This window comes from Microtus pennsylvanicus, chromosome 10 (genome assembly GCF_037038515.1).
Source record: "Microtus pennsylvanicus isolate mMicPen1 chromosome 10, mMicPen1.hap1, whole genome shotgun sequence".
NCBI lineage: Eukaryota > Metazoa > Chordata > Mammalia > Rodentia > Cricetidae > Microtus > Microtus pennsylvanicus.
Genome location: NC_134588.1, coordinates 89,417,607 through 89,437,658, shown reverse-complemented (window position 1 = coordinate 89,437,658; position 20,052 = coordinate 89,417,607). Strand labels below are relative to the sequence as shown.

The window sequence follows — 20,052 nt, the reverse complement described above, 5'->3', positions numbered from 1 at the left end:
TTTCTTTACCCCCCTGCTTTGGTTTTCAGCTGCTGCTTTAAGCTTTTCCAGGAGGCAAGCCCCTTCAGGAAAGAATGTCAAAGCTAGGCTGCATCTTGTTCTTAGTGACATAGTTAGAAACGTCTCAAAGTCAAGCTGATTACAGACATACTGGATTTATCTTCCTTTGGGCTTTTGCTATGCTGCCGGGCATATAACTGTGTGCCATCCACACACATCCCTCTGTGCCTACCGATCAGGCAGACTACTTCCACAAATCAGTGCCCAGAGACCGTGATCTTACTACCAACTCCACCTTAGATCGCATAGAATGTATTTCTAATCCAAACGGGAAAAAGCGTATTGAGTCAGCAGCAAGACAAGCTGAAGAATTCTTGCTGGTTCCTTTCTTTCTGGGGGGCAACATCTTTAGACATTGCTTTTACAAGCCAATGAAAAGGCCCCCTATTTTCAGCACCACGGACTTTATATTCCCCTTCCTACAAATCCAGACCTTCACACGTTAGCAGAGACGCTAAGCAAAAAGCAAAACCTCATTCTCTAGATGCCTACTTTGCAAATGGTTTCCCTCTGCTCCGTCCCTCTGCATCCGCGATGCGTCAGTCCTTTCTTCCTCTCCCTTTCTAGGGGCTGGAGAGGCAGAGCGCCAGAATGGAGCTGAGCCTGCAGATCTGCCATCTGATTGGCTGCCCGGCCCGTGGCTGGCCTATAAAAGAGACCCCTACAGGCTTGGAAGCCAAAGGCTCAGAGAATTCTGACCGCATCTTTGTCTAGCAGAAGCAACTGTGCTCAAGACAGAAACGAGCTCTCCTCCTGCCTTTCTCTCCTCGCTGCGAATCACACAATTAAACACCATGTGCAAAGGACTTGCAGGTCTGCCGGCTTCCTGCCTGAGGAGGTAAAGCTTGGTTTCTGTCACTGGCCAGACTAAAGTTTTGCATAGACTTTCTTAATGACTTGCATGCTTTGCTTAAGTTCTTTGGGGTTAGCGGCGGGAAAAACAATCGTAGCTACTCTCTAGGACTAGCCAGACACTTTGATTTAGGGAGCGGGCTCCTTAAATACTGTATCCTGTGTGTTTTATTTCACATGACTTTAGGTTCTGACTTTTAAGTTTGGTCCCTTAGTCAAATTGTTTGGATTGCAAAGTGATAGGAGGTCGGGGATGGATCTGTACTCTCTTTGGGGATGATTGTCCCTTGTTTGAGCATTGCTGAGCACCCAGAATCACTGCTCTCTGATAACACGCTAGTTCTTGTGTGGGGAAGAAAGCCCAGAAGGAAGGTTGGAAACATTGTCAGAATGCTCTGTGTGGGTTCTGCAGTTGCTCCGCTCAACCAGAGATGCTTTTCCAAACCAGCTCTCTCCTATCTTCCTACCCCACCTCCAGTTGTTGACGGGAGACGTGGCTGGGAAATAAATCCTGATTGTAACTCATCAGCTTACAGTTTTAGAGGCATCTATGTGTCTTTTTTTTTTAAGGGCATGAATAAATTATTTCATAGAGCACTTATAGAGTAGCTGGGTAAAAAGGAAACGCGAAGCTAGTGTGTATACATGATTTCCTCTTGAAATTAAAGGTCAAAAGTGGGTCTCTCTGTGTGGGTCTACCAACTCCCTCTACCCCCCAAAGGATAACATTTGTGTGTTAGTGGGCCTGCTCTCCACAGTCTACCATCAATATATAAACACACTGACCACTTTTAAAAAATGAAGCAGGGGGTTTGGTGGAGAACTGGAAGGCAGACGCCTGTTCATCTTCACCCTTAAGTCCTGGAGTTAACAGAAGGCAGCCTTTCCAAGCTCCTGGCAAATGATAGAAAACCAGCCATGCAGAACTTAGGAGTGGTGGGAATCAGATTTGCCCCCAGCAAATAGTTTTTGGGACAGATGAAAGAATGTCAAGGGCTAAGCACCTCTGGGCTTCAGTGCAAGGGCTTCCAGAGGGTCTTATGATTGGTGGGGGCAGAGGAAGGAACCCATCCAGACTACCTGTCTCCAGTGACTTCCAAAGTCACTTTGGTTTTATTTTTATGCTTCTGTTGTGGTACAAGGTCCTTGCACGCACCCTTCCAGCTCTTTGGAAATACGCTTACGTTAGTGTTAGCAGTAGCGGCTGGGACTCAGACGGAGGCAGCACACAGAGATAGGAGGTCATTTCTCTTTGGGCTAGATTACAATGCATTCATAACATCACCGTAAAACTGGCCCAGCTCTGGTGATTTTATCTTGCTGTCACTGGGGAGGACTTTGTCACCAGTCAGCACCTGGGAAAAAAGAGAAAAGCAGAGAGCTTTGAGAGGGATGGAAAAATACTGCTTAAAGGGCAGCGCAAGAACAGCGCCGAGACTCAGACACCAAGAAAGATCGGCTGAGAAGCTCCCAGTGTGCCAGCAGCCTCCTAAAATGCCACTGTGCGCCACCCTTCTTTTTCGGCCCTCCAGGCAAGAGCATCTCATTCCTTGTTGCTTAGGAAACACCACTTTCCTCCAACCACTTCTTGGCTTTTATAATAAAAGAGATAACAGTAATAAAAAAAAGCTAATAAGAAAGAACGGCGGAATTGAGCTGGAAGTTCAAGTAGTCAGAAACTCTGCTATCCCCTAGTTGCCTATTAAATGTTGGCAGTGAACTGGAAAGCGCTCTAATTAAATAATTACTCACCTCAGTGATGACTCTGTCTTGCTTCTCTTATCCCAAAGTCTCATACGCCCTTTCCTAGTGTACATCTCCCTGTAATGCAATTTTTTTTAAAAGCTCTTGCTGGAGATTGCCTAGAAACGAGCCTAGTGGGGCTCAGCTTTCAGCCTGAGAATTTGTGTTGTTTCTGTTCCTCTTTACAGGGATGCACACATAAGCTTATGCTCTGTGTACACACACACACACACACACACACACACACACTTAGGAACTGCTTGGCTACCACACTCAGGGCTGGCCGAACTCACTCTAGTTTACTGAAGTGCTAAAGTAGCTCTCTCTAGGAGACAACACCCACCTCCCAGGAGGTGTTCCCTAAGGAGAAGATGTCAAGTTTTGCAGTTTTTGCATGCATTTCAAAAGAGCAGCCGTTTATTAGCATGGTTTCACCATAGATTTCAAGGGTCATAGGCAGACACAAGGAATCTTTTCCTGGGTGGCCATGGACTCTCAATGCCCACCAGTCTCTCTTTTAAAGAAATCTGCTTTTCATGTCAGTTCTTGTCTTCCTTGCAGTGCAAAGGATATGAAACATCGGCTGGGGTTCCTGCTGCAGAAGTCTGACTCCTGTGAGCACAGCTCTTCACACAGCAAGAAGGACAAAGTAGTCACTTGCCAGAGGTGAGAGAAGTGGCCTTGCAAACGAGCGGTTAGGTAGTAACTATCTGATGATAGAGAGGTTGTACGAGAAGAGTGGGTGGGAAGGCAGCCCTTACTTGAGCCATATTTGGATAAAGATGGTCTCCATTTCCAAGTTGAGGGCACACAATTGTAATCTCAGCACTTGGAATGTTAGGAGGATCATGAGTTCAAGACCAACCTGAGATTTATAACACACACACAAGAGAGAAAGAGAGAGAGGGAGGGAGAGAGAGAGGGAGAGAGAGACTCTATTTTCATGGCAACCATAATTAGATTTTAAATCTCTACATATTTTATGAAAAAAGACCCTGATAAACAATATATCACATCTCATCTCAGATTTTTTTCTTCAGTTCTATGCTATGTATTTAAATCATTCTTTTTTTCTATAATGTCTCCAGGGTGAGCCAAGAAGAAGTCAAAAAATGGGCTGAATCATTGGAAAACCTGATTACCCATGAATGTAAGTAGCCATGCCTCTGTCTTTCTCTCATCCCAAAACAAGCATGCGTGTGGGTGCACGCGCGCGCACACACACACACAGGAGACAGGAGGAGGATAGCAGTACTCTATATTAGGCAAGTCATCTCCTAGTATGTTAAACATACATAGTGGGAACTGCAAAGAAGGCCTGGATTGCTCTGTCTTCCAGATTCAGGGACAAACATTTTTGTCTTATAGCTGATGTATTTGAGAGCTTTGTCAAATTTGATGGAAAGTTAATTTAGGAACCATCTGGATCATCAACAAGAAAACCAATCTCTCTCATTGCATGGGCAAAATGGCAAAGAAAAGATTCACATAGTGAGATCCTCTAGCACAATGGACCACAACTCTCATTTTAAACCCACCGTGGCAGTTGATAGCCACACGGATGTTTCAGAATTATAGTTCCTTGAAAGATGATTCAATCTTATGTAGAAATTACTAGATAAAACTGGGGTCTTTTAGATATCAAACATAAATTTTGGCTAGCCGACTTCCAAAAAGGGAAGGAAGGGGGAGTTTCTTCAACTCACACCTGGGTTCCTAATTACCTTGGCTTTATTTGAAGTGTTCTATCGAGCAAGTCAACCCGTGTGTTAACTCTGGCTTTTTGTCATCCTTCACAGGTGGACTGGCAGCTTTCAAAGCATTCCTGAAATCAGAATACAGTGAAGAGAATATTGACTTCTGGATCAGCTGTGAGGAGTACAAGAAAATCAAGTCACCTTCGAAACTAAGCCCCAGGGCCAAGAAGATCTACAATGAGTTCATCTCAGTGCAAGCAACAAAAGAGGTAAGTTTCCATGGCAGAGAACTTTCTAGATCTAGGAATCCTAGGAGTGGCATTCAGTGTCAGGGATCTTTAGATCTACTAGTTAAAGGAAAGGATGGAGGAAACTTTTATAATCTTATCAATCTTTCGAGTAAATCTATTAGAAAAAAGGTTAACTTTGTCCATATGATTTCAATGACTCTCCTTAATAAATACAATGATAAATCTCCTCAATACAAAAGAGAGTATAGGAAAATAAAGCGCTCTCCCCACTTAGGAGCAGGGTGAACATTTTATAGTCTCACATATGCCAGGACAGAACCACATGCCATGGTCTTCGTTTCTGGAAGGAATGTAAAGAAGGTTCCTGGCTGTTTCTTATTGAGTAGAAGCCTGCAGCTTCCTCCCTTCATCGGGGTTCTAGATCTAATACAACCTTTATCTTTGCATTTTAGGTGAACCTAGATTCTTGCACCAGGGAGGAGACGAGCCGGAACATGTTAGAGCCCACAATCACCTGTTTTGACGAAGCCCAAAAGAAGATTTTCAACCTAATGGAAAAGGATTCATACCGTCGCTTCCTCAAGTCTCGATTCTATCTCGACTTGGCCAGTCCTTCCAGCTGTGGGGCAGAGAAGCAGAAAACACCCAAGAGTTCCTCAGACTGTGCCTCCCTGATGCCTCAGTGTGCCTAATTCTCACCAGAGGCAGAAAGCAGAAATGCCAAGACTCTATGCTCTGGAAAATCTGAGGCCAAATATTGATCTGTATTAAGCATCAATGCTTTCTCCACATTGTAGCCTAGTGTCCATGCTGCCTGCTGTGTGAGTCACTTCCATGTAAAACTAGACTTAGTTGTGGGTGTCGGGGTTTTCCTTGGGGTATGACCCAATTCATTTCAAATTTCCCCCAAGTTTCCTTAAGGGTGTCACATGAGCAAGTCTCCAAATAATGTCCCTGTAGGCCTGGATTTTCAAAGGTTGCTGGCAGTGCTCCCCTTCCAGCAGTTTGACCTCAAGTCAATTGGTTGGTCTGCTTCCTGTGACAACACACGCACACGCAACATCAGCCAGCAGCACTTCCTACAGACTCCCGATGTTTAGGTGAGATCGATGTGTGTGTATATGTATATATTAAATATATCTAATATATGCATATGCATTTTGTATATATTGTATCTATGTATTCAAATATGTCTGTGAATGTACATTCACATGTGCACACACATTTCTACAAGACTAGATGGGAAAGACCCTAGGTGCTCAAATTGGAGTATGCACGCATGCTTACACGCATGTTCTGATCTCTGGTCCTTCATACTGTGTTTGAACAGGGCAAACTAAATTAACTGCCAGGCAGGCTAAGAAAGGAACACTGGCTTGTGGAAAACAAGTTCTGTAGAACCACTGGGTCTTGATGCTAAGCACTGACGACACACCGAGCCCTAAGCTAAGGGGCGAACGCTCTGAAAACTCTGCTGGCTGACACAGAACTGCCTTGCATCAGTGGTCACGACTGGCACTTTTAGGTCCCTATGTTGATGGTTTTCCTCCTTTGCCTGGGTGCTCAGGGCATGCCGATTTAGCTGCTGGATTGGTCTGGAGTTGGGAGATGGGATATTTGAGCCCAATGAAGGAAAGTGGCCCAGGCCTTGCCGACTAGCCTGCTCACAGGCCACTGGCCATGTGAGGGCAGAGGACCTAAAGATTGTCCTGCTTCTTTCCTCTCTTGATAAGGTGCTCTCCTGTTCCCACCCCCAAGAGCTTCAGCCATCAGATGAGCCTCCTTAGTTTGCTGTGGTGGATGGTTCACTTTGAGAACCGTGGCCTGGCTCAAGGCTACATGCCTACATTTGTAAAGTCTCGCCACGGGGAAGGCCTTGTTTTGTAAGGAGGATGTAAGTTCTCACACACTGAAAAGCCCTCCTTGCTTTTCTGCTTTGAGGTAAGAGTTCGTCCACCCTATCCCAAACATCAAGGGTAGCAGAGACCGACGGAAGGAGAGAGGAAAGAAAAAGAAGAAAGAGGTCAGGATATCAGTTGGTAGCACTACTGTTTGGAGCTTTTCAAGGCACATGAAATACTTGAAAATTTCTCATTTGTGTTATTTATGAAGTTGTTTTGTACAATGTTTATATTACTGTATTGTTTTATAAGTGGAAGTACAGGATATTACCCGAATTACTAATGGATGCCCAGGAAGTAATTTTCTTCTCATTCTTCTAAAACTACTGTCTTCGAGAGCACACGCATACTCATGCGCACACTGTGCCCATTGCTCCAGCCTCGGTCACAAGCACAGGCACCTTTGTGGCTAGTAAGCCAATGTACTGGGCTGCAAAATGAAGACACTGGAGAAGTGTGTGTCCAAGTCTCATTGTATTGAAGAAATTGGTTTTCTCACTGTTTCCTGTTGTCTCTTTGACAGTCTTGTTTGTCCCTAGAGCTCCCCATCAGTGTTCCCCACCCCCTCTTTTGTTATGCACAGTTCCACGATCTTGTTTGTACAACTTTCTGATCTTGCCCTAATGTTATCCTAACTTGAGATTGTACCTGTACTCACAGACTGCTGTCTCAAAAATAGGTCTGGAAAGTCATTCTGAATGAGAAGTAAATTATTTTCTGTACTACATTTTGAGTGTGTTTTCAGTTGTATTTCCTTGGCTCTTTGATACGGTGAGCCTTTCTGCTGCTGATCCACACAGAGACTACTTCTTCCGTATGCATGCCTGTTTCTATCATGTGCTTTATGGGCCTCGATGCTGATGCTTCCAATGAAACACACATAACAAGAGTAAATAAATGCTTCCCACAAAACAATCGGCTTGGAAACACATTAATGACCCAGAGAGAGGCATGCTGTGAGAAAGAGCAGGGCCTAGGATGCCCTTCAAAAGTGACTCACTCTTGAGTCTTTTATCCCTTCCCTGCCAACCCTGGGAAGGAAAAGCAGAAACTGCACTGTTTATGCTCTGGTTCCCTTCACTGCTCTTCCTGCTTCTGCTCACAGACCCAGGGAGCTCTAGGTTCCGAGACGGCTGGGCAGACGCAGTGGTCACTTGCAGGTCTTCAGTGGGCTTTAAAAACAAAAACAACAGCAACAGAGTCTCACTCTGTTTGGGCTGGCTTGAAACTCAACTATGAAGCCTGGTTTGGGCTCAAATTTATGGCCATCCTCCCGGCTCACCCTCCCAAGCGGGAGCATGACGGGTACAACTCTCCTTGCCCAGACTCAATAGGGCTTTAAAGGATCGGGTTCACCTCCTGAGGGGCTGCTGCTTTCATCTACCTGCCCGAGTGAGAGGAGGTGATCATGGGGAAACCGGGAAGGTTGGGGTACCTCAAGGTGTCTGGGAGGCAGCTCTCGGCCACGGCTGCTCGCTATCCTCTTCGCCCTTTGCTAATTTCGGAGGAAGAGGCCACAGGGTGCTGGCATCCACAATCAGTGCTTTGTCACCTCACAAGAGCCCCGTGTCCTGGTGCTTTCCCTTCCTGCTCTAACAGCTATGCACACAGGGCAGCAGGCATAGACGACCGTAGACATTTTGAGTAATGCTCCTTGTAAAGTTCTGGCAGAAACCCTGGAACCTATACTTAGACAAGTACACAAAGGAACCCAAATTTCTCATAAATATTTATACAAAATGTTTACAAACCACCCATCGAAATACAGATTGAGATCTCCCTGTTCTTCTCATGTACACTTGCTTCTCACAACAGCCCTGAAGTGGAGATGTCAATCATGAGAACTGACTCTAAAATCTTTCACAGATGAGGTAACGGACTCAAAGAAAAAGTAGCTCACCACCATGCAGACAACAGAACTGAGGTGTGCACTCGGGCATTATAGCCCACAAAGAACTGGCCAGAAACTCACAGCAGCCTCCAAATAGCCACACACAAATGGATTCAAAGCCCCAAAGGTGTCAAAATGTATTTCTATTGTTCCCTTCTTCCTGGCAGCTTCCTAAGCTAGGTGTTCCAGAAGGTGCAGGCACAAGATAAAGGAGTGTTGGTGGTTAGAAGGTATGCAGGTTCTTGGCTATTCCATAACACTACTACTCAGACTGATACAGAGATCTGCCTCTTGAACTCTGCACGGTGCTGTTGCTATTCATTTGTGTCTGTGGTGGTGGCGGTGGTGGGGCAGTGGTGTTCCAAATTGTGGATTTAGATTTCTCATTCATCTCTATGGCTGTCTGTAAAGAGAAGCTAGACTTTGCTGGTGTATTCTCCCCTGTGGGCCTTGCCCTGTGTTCCCAAAAAGACACCTGTTGCCAGTTTGAGAAATTGAGAAATTTAAATTTTTAAAAAGATGACAAAAAGATAAAAGAAGAGAAAGGATGAAGAAGAAAGAAAAGACAAAGGGAAAAAAAAAAGAACCAACTGTGTTTTAATCCAGGCTAAACACATGGGACAAAGGAATCATTCCAGCAAAGAAAGTTCGAGTCAGCTCAAATAATTGATGTGACCAGGCAGCTGCAAAAGCTGGGGGTGCAGCCACCAGACAGCCCTGGTCATCCCACTGGAGGCCGTATTCAAACCAAGAATCTGCGTTAGGTCCTCGCGCCCAACATGATCCGCTTTTTAAAAACCTGTTGTTTTGCTTCTTTTATGCCTACGTGGTGCCTGGCAATGATGTGAGAAAGGAAAATGCTGGGATCTCTCCTTTCTGTTAGAAAAGGAGACAATTGGGTGAGATGGCTCAGTGCTCATTTACCTTTAGAACCCAATTATCTTAGATCGCATATGCAAGGGGCTAAGAAAGCCAATAGGAAAGGCTGTTCTGTGACTCCTACTGATGAATAATTCCCCAAGAGAGGAAAAGTTTCCCAAAGGAAGCCCACAAGTCAATGATCACACCTTACACACCTGCCATGAGTTCTGAGGGCCAAGCAGGTGCTGGATGCTTATGTTATCCTGTTTAACCAGGGATGATCTTTGTGTCTTTTCACTGCAGATGGGAAAATTCAGATATCGGAAAGTCCTGAGATGTGCCCAGTAGCATATACTCAGAGAAGGGGTGGAGGCGGCCTGGTGCCCAGCTTTCTGACTCGGGAGTTCACCAGTTTCATTACTGTAGCTGAGAAAAAAAGAAAAGGAAGAGGAAAAGAGGTGGGGAAAGGAAGTCATAGAAAGTGCAGGAAAAGTCCCAGGAAATGGAGAGAAAAGGTTAAAGGATAAGGCAAGTGGAGCAAGAAAGGACGAGGAGAAGAAAGGAAGTGGAAGAGAGGGACAGGAAAGCAAGGCGGGGTCGAAGGTGAAACAGAACAAAATGCTAACCACCGATCCTCTCCATGGCACAAGCTGGCTGGAGCACTGAGTGGCCACTGGGGTTTGCCCACGTATTGTCCAAGTTGGGGCAAGTGGGAATTCTTCACAGATCTGGCCAAAAGTGCATTTTGGAAGCAAGTATTAGATACTAAAGACAGTTCGGAGAGTCACTTTATGGTTCCTCTCTGTTCTCTAAACTTGCCAAACTCAGTACCATGCATGGAGCAGCAAATAGACAAATACTTAAAATAAAATTTAAAAAGAATTAAAGGTACCCTAGATTCTCAGACTCTACAGGGGTGGGGTGGGGGACAGTTACACAACAAGGTCATTCTGCCAGTAGGAATTATATGCATCCAGGACCACAGCTGGAAAGAGGCAGGAGCCCATGGTCCTCCTCACGTTCCTGCCTTCCCTCTGGGAGGAAGCCAGTAGGTCAAAGGGCCCTGTCCCCACTCCAGGAGTTCAGTTAAGGCAACAACATGTGCAAACCAGTGAGCTAGACCGTGGGAACCAGAGAGCGACAGCCTCCCAAGATTCGGCAAGACTGATTTGGGCTCATTGCTGCTGAAGTTAAAGGAGGCTATCCGCTCCCCTCTCCCACCCCCTCCCCCCTTTCATGGGGTATTTTGTAAGATTCCCAGATTATCCACCAACTACTTTCTCTCAGGACAGCATATCCCCAAAGATCCCCTTGATGATAATGAACTGTGGGAAAGGGACTAGCGTCTCATTGAAGACAAATTATGCATTCTGTCTCCTGCCACTCACCGGTTCTAACACTTGCTTTTCTATTCTTCTCTCCACTAGAGGACTTGGTCTTTTTGAAAAATTTGTCTTCTATGTGCGTGATCTAATGGGAGCTCAACAAATCCCTGGACTGGGACTGAACAAGCATGGGATTAAACTGGACTCTCTGAATGTGGCTGACAATTGGGACAGACTGAGAAGCCAATGACAATGGCACTGGGATTTGTCTCTACTGCATGTACTGGCTTTTTGGGATCCTATTCTATTTGGATGCATACCTTCCTAAGCCTGGATGGAGTGGGGAGGGCCCTTGGGGCAGGGTACCCTGCCCTCTCTTAGGACTGGAGAGGGAGGAGGGAGGAGGAGAGGGAGTGGGAGGGAAGTGAGAGGAGGGGAGGAAGTGGAAATTTTGAATGGTGTTATTTATAAAGTAATAAAAAAAACAAAGTAGCATTAAAAAAAGAAAATTTTGTCTTCTAATATTTTCTTGCCTTGTTGGCCTTGAAGAAGAAAACTGTCAGGAATGTTGGCAAATTCCAGCTCAAATGTTTCTCTCCCTCCGCTATATCCTACCTTAGCAATGGCCCTGAGCTTACATGGAGTCACCCCATCTGGAAACTTCAGAAACTCAGCAGACATCTGGCTGTGTAGCACTCTCTGGATGGAACTTCTCAAAGTTTCTCCACCTGCAGGCATGTCCCCTCATCCAGGGCCTGAGAGGGCACAGCCTGGGCTGTTGACTTAAACTGTCTACGGGCCTCTCGGTCTTCCAATGGGTTACTTCATTTCAAGTAACAGTTATGGTGTTCATAGGTGTGCACCTACCTTTTCCTGGAAAAGTACAGTGCTTCAAACTCTCCTGGCTGCTATTCCAGAGTCTGTAATATTGAAGTCTCTCCACCTTTCCAGTCTAACCTTCTACAACTCTCTCTTGGATCCTGCTGTGAAGATGGGCAATTTCTGAAGTGGTACATGGCCAATTGTTCCTGTGATGTTTCTGGTCAGTGCACCCCTTTCATTTAGTTGGTGCCTACATTCATTACAAATCCAGCTGAAGACCTATCCCCATTGAGAAACTTCTTCCACTTTCTGGCATGACTTAACTCTTCCCTAGGGATTTCCTTTACTGCTCAGTGTGCTTTTATTCCCAAAACATTGTTCAGCAATCACTGATTTTTGCCTTCCAAATCTGACGGTCAAGTTCTCAAGGCCATGGACCATGCTTCGTTGCTTTCATAAGGCCTGCACCAAGTCAAGAGCCTCGCATGTAGAGAATGATTGCTGGTGGATGACTCACATCAGTTTACAGACTTCTGGATGCAAGCGGGAAGTGGTCCATCTGGCTCTCCCCACTTCCCTGAGAGCTTACTGCAACCTGAGGATTGTTGGGATGTGATCTTCTCAAAGTCTACTATGTTCCTGTCATTTCTTGTAAAACACAAGGATGTTTTCCCCAGCCTTGTGGAGGAGGGGTGGGAATGACATGGAGTAGAGAAGGTATTGTCGGAGCCACTTACAGAAAGAAAGATTTTGTGAAAAGCCACAAGTGTGTTCATGTGTTGATTTTACATAGGTAATTAAAGTTCGTTCTGTTTCATAGATGGAATACATCTATTAGGTTCCTATTTTACATAGGTAACTAAAGTTAGTTCTGTTTCATGGATGGAATACATCCTGATTGGGTTCCTATTTTACATAGGTAACTAAAGTTAGTTCTGTTTCATGGATGGAATACATCCGGATTGGGTTCCTCTGTGTGCACCATCCCGTCAGTGACATTGCAGCAAATTCATTGACATTCATCATTTATTTTGTATTAGTACCACTTCATCTGCTCTAACTCTCTTAATACATAGAACCGCCATGATAAAGAGACTGTAACCAAAAAAAAAAGAGACTGTAACAATCCATGACCCTCCTTTCACAGATGAAAAACAGATGCACAGATAAGCAAATAATTACTCAAGACCACATATCTCATGAGCAAAAATATCAAGGCTTGACCACAAGACAATATGGTCCCACAGCCCAAGTATATCTCATAAAAGCCTGGAGTTATATAATATATATTACATAAATATATATTTTTTCATTGTCTACTTTTCTCTCAAGATTTTCTTCTTCTGAAAGTTTCTTTTGCTCTCTTATATTATAGTTAGATGCTCACTTTTGTGCCTGTCTTTTGTTTCTTAAAGGTTTCTGAACCTCCTGCCCTGGACCGTCATCTAACACCCATGTTTCTCTCACATCCCCCTTCCTAATCTATGTGAGATATCCATGCACTTCTGATGATATTTAAGACATTTAAAGTTGAACTAAATCCAGATCACAGCTGTACAGGCATTTTCATAATAGCCAGCTGCTTCGCTGCGCCTGTAATTCCTATCTTCCCATTAGCATCTGGACCCAGTAACTCCCTCAAATCGCTCTTTCACTCACTAAGGGTGTAATATCACCTGAGGCAATTTCATGTGATGTTAAACTTATCTAGCCTTAGATAAAAACTGATTAGGAGCAAGAGAAAATGCTCGCCTAAAGCAAAAGTTGGAGAGATTTATTGAAAGTGATAGATTCAGAGCCCCCCCCCAACACTAGAGGTTTGGTGTTTTAGGGAGTGTCTTACTTGATTTCTATTACTGTGATAAAAGCAGTTTATAGTCCATCATGGGAGGAAGTCAGGGCAGGAGCTCCAAGAAAAAACTTTGCAGCGGGAACTGAAGCAGAGACCATGGAGGAACGCTGTTTACTGGCTTGTTCCTCCTGACTTACCCACTTTGCTTTATGATATACCCTAGGACCACAGTGGTCTGAGCCTTTCTAAGTCAATCATCAGTCAAGAAAATGCCCAATAGACTTGCCTACAGGTCATTTTCTCAATTGAAGTTTCAACTTCCCATGTGATCCCAGATTGTATTAAATTCACAAAACCAATTAACCAGCACCAGGAGTGATTTAAAAAAAAAAAAGAGGGAGGGGAGGGAGGGAGGAAGGGCAGTGAAGGGAAAGATGGGAAGTACAGGGAAAGGAATAGAATAGGAAAGAGAAGTGAGGGGAAGTGGGGCAGGGAGGGAAGGAAGCAGATTTATGTTAGCAGTAAGTTAGCCGCATATCAACTTCAGTTAGAAAGTATTGAGCTAGAGAAGTTAGCTATGGTACAAGGAGCTGAGGCTGTGCAGGCACTCATTCAGGTAAGCTGCCATCACTCTCTGTGTCTTCACGTTGCCAAAATGAACTTAGGGCCAGCCCTACCTGTGAGTCAATGCCAGGAGCTCTGCAGGGAATACAATCTGCATGTAAGGAATTTGAAGGCTGACGGGAAAGGGCCCTTGGCCCAGTTACTTACCCTGATAGAGACCAGGAAGCATAATATTTTGGAAGTCACAAGGCTCATTGGCTGAGTCTACACTCGCAAAAGCCTATGAAGTGGGTGTTATTCATTGTTCTGATCTCCATTTAACAGGCGAGAAGAGGAAAATTCACATAGCTAATAAGTGGTTGAGTGTCCAGTCATTTAGCTCTATGTTCTTTCCATAGCACCATAAAGCTTTCTAAATTATAATTATCACTTCCTGAGTACAAACAACAGGACAAAGGGAAATTTAATAGGGACATTATGTGACAGTGTATTGAGAGGATATGGTTGTTGAGGGAGCTCATGTACCTTCAGAAGTCATAGGTCCAAAATTTTGGGCTTACCTCAGGTATCTTTGAGAGACATGTTTGCAAATAATAAATGTGGAGTGGAAACAAGCTACCCTGAGTACTTATCCCTTCTCATAAAGATGCTCTGTAAGTCCCGAGGATGACACTAAAGTCTCACACTAAATATCGAGTCAGGTTGAGAGGAAGTTAGTTGTAGATATTTCCTTCAGTTAGATCAGCTGTTATACAAAGAGCAATGTACCACTCGAGGTCAACGATACTTCATGTGTAGCGTCCATGTAGTTAAATGTTCTACTGATTTGGGAATGCTAGGGTGTATCTTTGAGAGTCATTGGGCCTTTCTGGGGTCCTGGCTACCAAAGCTAAGCAAGTGGCTTTAGGGTTCTTGTCTCAAGAAATTTGAACAATGTGGAATGCGTTCATACTTTTCTTTTTACTTTTAGTGAATCTATGTGTGTATTACTACTAGCCTGTATCTCACTGATTCTTTGTTCAATTCACAAAGAACCTAGAAGTTGAATCATGGATCACTCCCCAGACACCCTTCAGGGACATAAGCAGCCTGTGTGCTTGCAGCAAGAGGCACCAGCACAGTGAAGAGTTAGGCAGAGCTTTGTTTAACCAACCCTGTGATTTATCTATTAGGGAAAGGTCATGTTAAGATGGCTAAGTAACACCCGTCAAATATGTTTATTTGAATATAATGGATCAAAGAAGAGTCTACATCAAGGACATACAAATGGATCTCTGATATAAACAAATATCAGTGAATGATACCTATTATACTGTAAAAGAAAAGTACTCTCTTTCTCAAAGAACAAAACAAAACAAAAGCTCTAGAAAGACCTAGATGTAAGAAGAGAAAGAAAATTAAAGGTAAACCCATTCTCTTCTTGTTGGCTTGGTAATTTCGTCTCTCCTCCTGGCTGTACCCTCTTTCATCTTCTCTTTAAAAACCCTCTATCTGAAAAAAAAAACCCTCTATCTGCTTTTTTTTTTAATTCTAGTGATGCGTGACTCTTCTAGGAAGATATCAGCAAGCCCTACTGCACCCAGCAGCTCATTTGTTTGCTAATATACACACCTTCAGCAAAACTCAGCCTATGCTGCCTTGTATCATTTGTTGGTATCTTCCTAAATTCTTGTTTCCTTTAAAAAGCAGGGAGGTTTTGATAGCAGCCTTCATACAGAAGGTTTCTTCTGTGTGCTCCACAGGTAGTAGGCATAGACACCAGTGGCCAGCACACACTCATATCATGACATGAACTTGCAAAGGTAATCTTACGATGCCATATTGATTAGTGTGTTTCTGATATGGGCACAGATTCCTTACACGGTGAGAATTTAGGCTCTTGGACCTGAGTCATTTCTGGAGAACAGACATAGAACTAAAGTTGATATCCAATGGTGTCTATTGGATGCAGGAAGGGAAACTGAATGAGGAAAATAATAATTAAAAAGACTGAGTAAGGAGGAAAGGAAGAAAGAAAGGAATGAAGGAGAGAGAGAGAGAGAGAGAGAGGGAGAGAGAGAGAGAGAGAGAGAGAGAGAGAGAGAGAGAGAGAGAGAACAAGAAAGAAAGGAAAGATAGATTCCTAAAAACAGAATTTCATGAAACATAAAGGCAAACTTGGCAGTAAGAAAGCTAGCACGTGACCTTCAGGCATAACTTGCCTGGTGACCATTGGTGCTTAAGTGAACACACTCCCTGCCCATTGAGTTAAATTACCTGAAACAGTTGAAGTGAAAGCTGTTGCCAGAGAGTTTTGCTGGAGAGTGAACTGTCAGCTGTGTTTCTTCACCACATATGCCCGGGAGAAAAGTCTACACAGTGACCGCCACTGGGCCAACAAAGTTATCAACAGGATCCTTCCTTGCCCTGCAGTCTTTCTCTTGCATAAGCTTCTGCCAAGAATTCAGCCAGTCCAAATAAGTTTAGGCATTGCTTCAGACGTTTATTTTAGGTGAGCAAGTTCTTCTCACAGTGAGGTCTGTTGACTCCAAAATAGGACAAGACTCGTTCTTCGGAACATTCTCCTTACCGCCAGAAACTTCTGGCTTCACTCTGCCTATTTTTCCACTTCTCTTCGTCAGGTGACAACGATGTAGTCACTGTTGCTACCATAAAGTGTTAGGTGTAGCTGTCACCTTAATGGTTCTAGGTGTGTCTACCCAACAGGGTTCTCTTTGAGACCTTGAGACAATACTGTGTGTTTTTTCTCCCCATCCATCAGCATTGAAGGGCTGGAAAAAAAAGTGAGGAAGGGAGGGAGTTCACCAACTGTACAAGTTCAAAACAAAGCTGAATCTTAATACATTTCTTTTATGTGGTTCTTCATTTCTAATTTGGTGTGGGATGTGATCTGTGATTTCATAAAGGTAAGTAGAACCTGCTTAAGCTCCCCGAGTCATGTTTAGGGATGCTGCTTGCTGGCTGGGTCACCTTGCCTTGACCAAATCACTACCTCATTATGTTAGCAATACCTCTCTATTTCATCTTCCATTCTTTGAATGGGGCATAAGGGGTTTGATTTAAGCCAATCAACCACATCAAAAGCCATACTAAGTCTATGTTTGTTCTGCTGAGTTTTAGGCTTAACTGCTCACACTTGAGGTACATCTGGGTGCTGCAGCGTCATGTGGATGTACCTTGAAGCACCTCTCTGGGACTGAACCATGGTTGCCTCATTTCTAAAAGATGGGTCAGATCCAGAGAAATAATAGTAAAATTCCACAAATGAGTACTTGACCAGGTCATGCACGTATTAGATTCCTTAGTAGGGCATTGTTTCACCTTTATGTGACCGGAAGTCCCATGTCGGCTCCCCACATGTAGCACTGCTAGAACTTAGCTGGCGATTTACGGGACTTGCAGGTATTTGGATTTTTCTCCCTTTCTGTCTTTGCATTTGGAGGGTAAAGGCTTTATACTCAGCCTTATTGAACTCTGAATGTAAAACCAATCTCTGGGCTACACAGCTGAAGAGGAGGCACTGGGAAACCTAGAGAGAAGGTGCGAAGATGTCTTTAGATGGGGCTATGGTTTGGACCCGAAATGTTCCTAACGTTCATGTATAGAGGCTCGGTCCTCAATACATCACTGTTCACAGTTAAGGCTTCTGGAAGGTGATTAAATGGTGAGGGCTCTAGCCTCATCAATAAATTAATCCATTGTATAGAGTCCTGTTTCTCTCCCTCCCTCACTTCCTGGCTACAAGGTCTTCCCACCGCCAACACTCTGCTTTCTCTCAGTTGAGCCAGCCAGCCATGGACTGAAACCTCTGAAATCCTGAGCCCAAATAAATCTCTCTAGAAGTTGTTTTTCTTAGGTATTTTGTCCCAGAGCAAGAAAACTGATAAATGTGACTCCAGGTAAATCACTTTTTTCTGGTCCTCCACTTCTTCCTCCATTCCACAGGCAAAATCTTAACTATATTATGGGATTTCTGTGATATATTAGCTACTCTAACACCAACAGCTCTGAGCCCATAGAAATTGCATTTCAGTACTGAAAGCTCGGGAAAAATTTGTATTTTTCTTTCCTTTTGCAGCATAATTTCTGAGTGCAAATTGGGATCTACCGAACGGAGGGAAGTGTGTGAGTCTTTAGTGTCAAATGGAGTTAGATTGGAAGAAAGTCAAGATATGACACCATTGTTTCTCTGGCAAGGCAGGGGTGTAAAATTCTAGGTCCAGCATTGTCGAGGTGACCTCTCTACTCCATCAACCTTATACTCACCTTGTCCTTACTCGCTGAAGCTATGGCAACTTCTCTAACTCCATAGTTCCTGGGGAGGGGTATGAAACAGCTCCATGTGGTGTTGAAGTCATTTCGGAAGGCCCAGCTGAGAGTCCAAGTCTGTTGGCTAGCTTGGCCAACAATTAAGTGAGCTGTCTACAACTTTTAATAAATTTATTTTCTCCCAAGCAATTACAGCCATTTCATTTCTACAGCTAGGAACATGATGAATAGCGTTCTTTCTGAAGGTATATCTCAAGGGCAGCCTTCTTTTAGGGAATGGCACTTGTGATAATGGAAAAGTTTTGTCTTTTGGGTCATTATGTATTCAAATCCAGAAGCCTCGTCAGGCATGGAACATAAGATAATGACTTCACTAGTCTGCTATTCAGGACATCCATCTGTAAAATGTTGTTTATATCAATACAAAGAGTCTTCTATTTATTAAAAATATTTATTAGCTATTTTCTCTCATCCTTGGCCTGCTAATTTCATATTCCCTGATTCCCGAGGACAGAGCTGGCCCCCTCTGTTTTCTGCTTCCATGAGTTTCTTTTATATTTATTGTTATGTTTAATAGTTACTCTCATCTGTCTTCCTCCCTAGGCTGAGTGCCTAATAGGATAAACACATCTCATTCACATTTCAACCCCCCACATTTTTATTATCACCACAATTTCATTATCATCACTCATATTTGTTTCTATTACTTGACAAAAATGTTTGTTGACAGACTAAGGGGTAAAACGAAAGAAGGAAGGGTGGGAGGGAGAAAAGAAGAAAGGAGAGGATATAATTTATATCATTCATGACTTGTCTCTTATATTTGTCTAGGGGAATGCGTGTGTGTGCACGTGCTAAAGAGAGAGACAGAGAAAGTAAGTAACCTAAACTGGCCTCTGATCCCATTTTCTCCTGCCTCACCTTCCCCAGTGGCTGGGATTACAGTCCAGTGCCACAAACTCATTTACTCAAAAGGAAGAATACATGCAAATTTGGGAGAAACCCAGAGCTCTTAATGAAACTGTGAACACATGTGGGCATCTTGGTGCTGATGATACAGAAAGGTTCCTGCAGGTAATATCAACAGTTTTAGTGGGAGGTTCCATTTTCCTAGGAAAGGGATATTTGCTTGGAAAATATTAACATTCCTAATTCAATAAGCTGACCTCCCTAAGCTGGAAAGGAAAAGCAGGTCTGTGTGTTTTCTGCCTCATGAGGGGGAATTTTCTCCTTATCATTATTCAGATAAAGCATTGATTTGAAGGGTTTGATTTGCTTAATGAGTAAATGAGTCCTGGTTTATTCCATCACAGGACATTCTGGAAAATACAATAGAGACCATTCCTGCTGATTCACGGTTTCTTTTCCAAGTTATGTTGTCTTTTCGGAGCCTTGTTTCCATAATGCAAAATCAAGGATATTGGAAAGAGCCAAGACAGTACTAATAAAAACACAATTCATGTTCACATAGGTTTTTTTCCTCAAAGGCTAGCAAATCAGACGGCATTCTTTTATCTCTTTTTGTGTGTGTGTGATTTTCAAGACAGGGTTTCTTTGTGTAGCTTTTGTGCCTGTACTGGAACTAGCTCTTGTAAACCAGGCTGACCTCGAACTCACAGAGATTTGCCTGCCTCAGTCTCTTGAGTGCTGGGATTAAAGGCGTGCGCCGCCACCACCGCCTGACTATTTTATGATTTCTAAGATTACATTTATTTACTTGAGGGGATGTGGTAACTTTAGGTGTTGGTGAGCCATTAATGCGTATTTAAGATTTCCCTTGACTTTAAGCTATTTTTTATTCACTCTTTAGTGTGTGTGTGTGTGTGTGTGTGTGTATTACCAATTTCTAGATAAAAGGGGGGAAGCCAACAAGAAGGAAACTGCAGTGATGGTTGCATTTGCCACCTATATTTAAGAGAAAAGATTGTATAAGAGTCAGAGAAACATGGTCAAAAGACAAATATTGTTTTTATAAATGGGACTGAGTCAAAAATTAATGCCAAAATGATGAAAAGTATTCATAT

General features: G+C 43.6%; 1 protein-coding gene across 2 annotated transcripts; it reads left to right on the top strand.

Moving 5' to 3' along the window:
• The first annotated feature begins 550 nt into the window (after nt 1-550).
• On the top strand, nt 551-7,231 carry Rgs4 (regulator of G protein signaling 4). Of its 2 annotated transcripts, XM_075989032.1 has the most exons (5): nt 551-898; nt 3,217-3,321; nt 3,744-3,805; nt 4,455-4,621; nt 5,056-7,231. In XM_075989032.1, the coding sequence occupies exons 1-5, from the start codon at nt 855-857 to the stop codon at nt 5,293-5,295; spliced, it is 618 nt and encodes a 205-aa protein (XP_075845147.1). In that variant the 5' UTR covers nt 551-854; the 3' UTR covers nt 5,296-7,231. The 2 variants fall into 2 exon arrangements, with proteins under 2 accessions (XP_075845147.1, XP_075845148.1); XM_075989033.1 differs by lacking the exon at nt 4,455-4,621 and having other exon boundaries at nt 735-898; nt 5,056-5,262.
• Nucleotides 7,232-20,052: the final 12,821 nt, after the last annotated feature.

Bases quoted from the DNA above. Each gene is read 5' to 3' on its own strand.
- Rgs4 (XM_075989032.1), top strand. From the start codon at position 855: ATGTGCAAAGGACTTGCAGGTCTGCCGGCTTCCTGCCTGAGGAG. The intron at 899-3,216 runs GTAAAGCTTGGT...TCTTCCTTGCAG, and splicing joins CCGGCTTCCTGCCTGAGGAG to TGCAAAGGATATGAAACATC. The intron at 3,806-4,454 runs GTAAGTAGCCAT...CATCCTTCACAG, and splicing joins AAACCTGATTACCCATGAAT to GTGGACTGGCAGCTTTCAAA.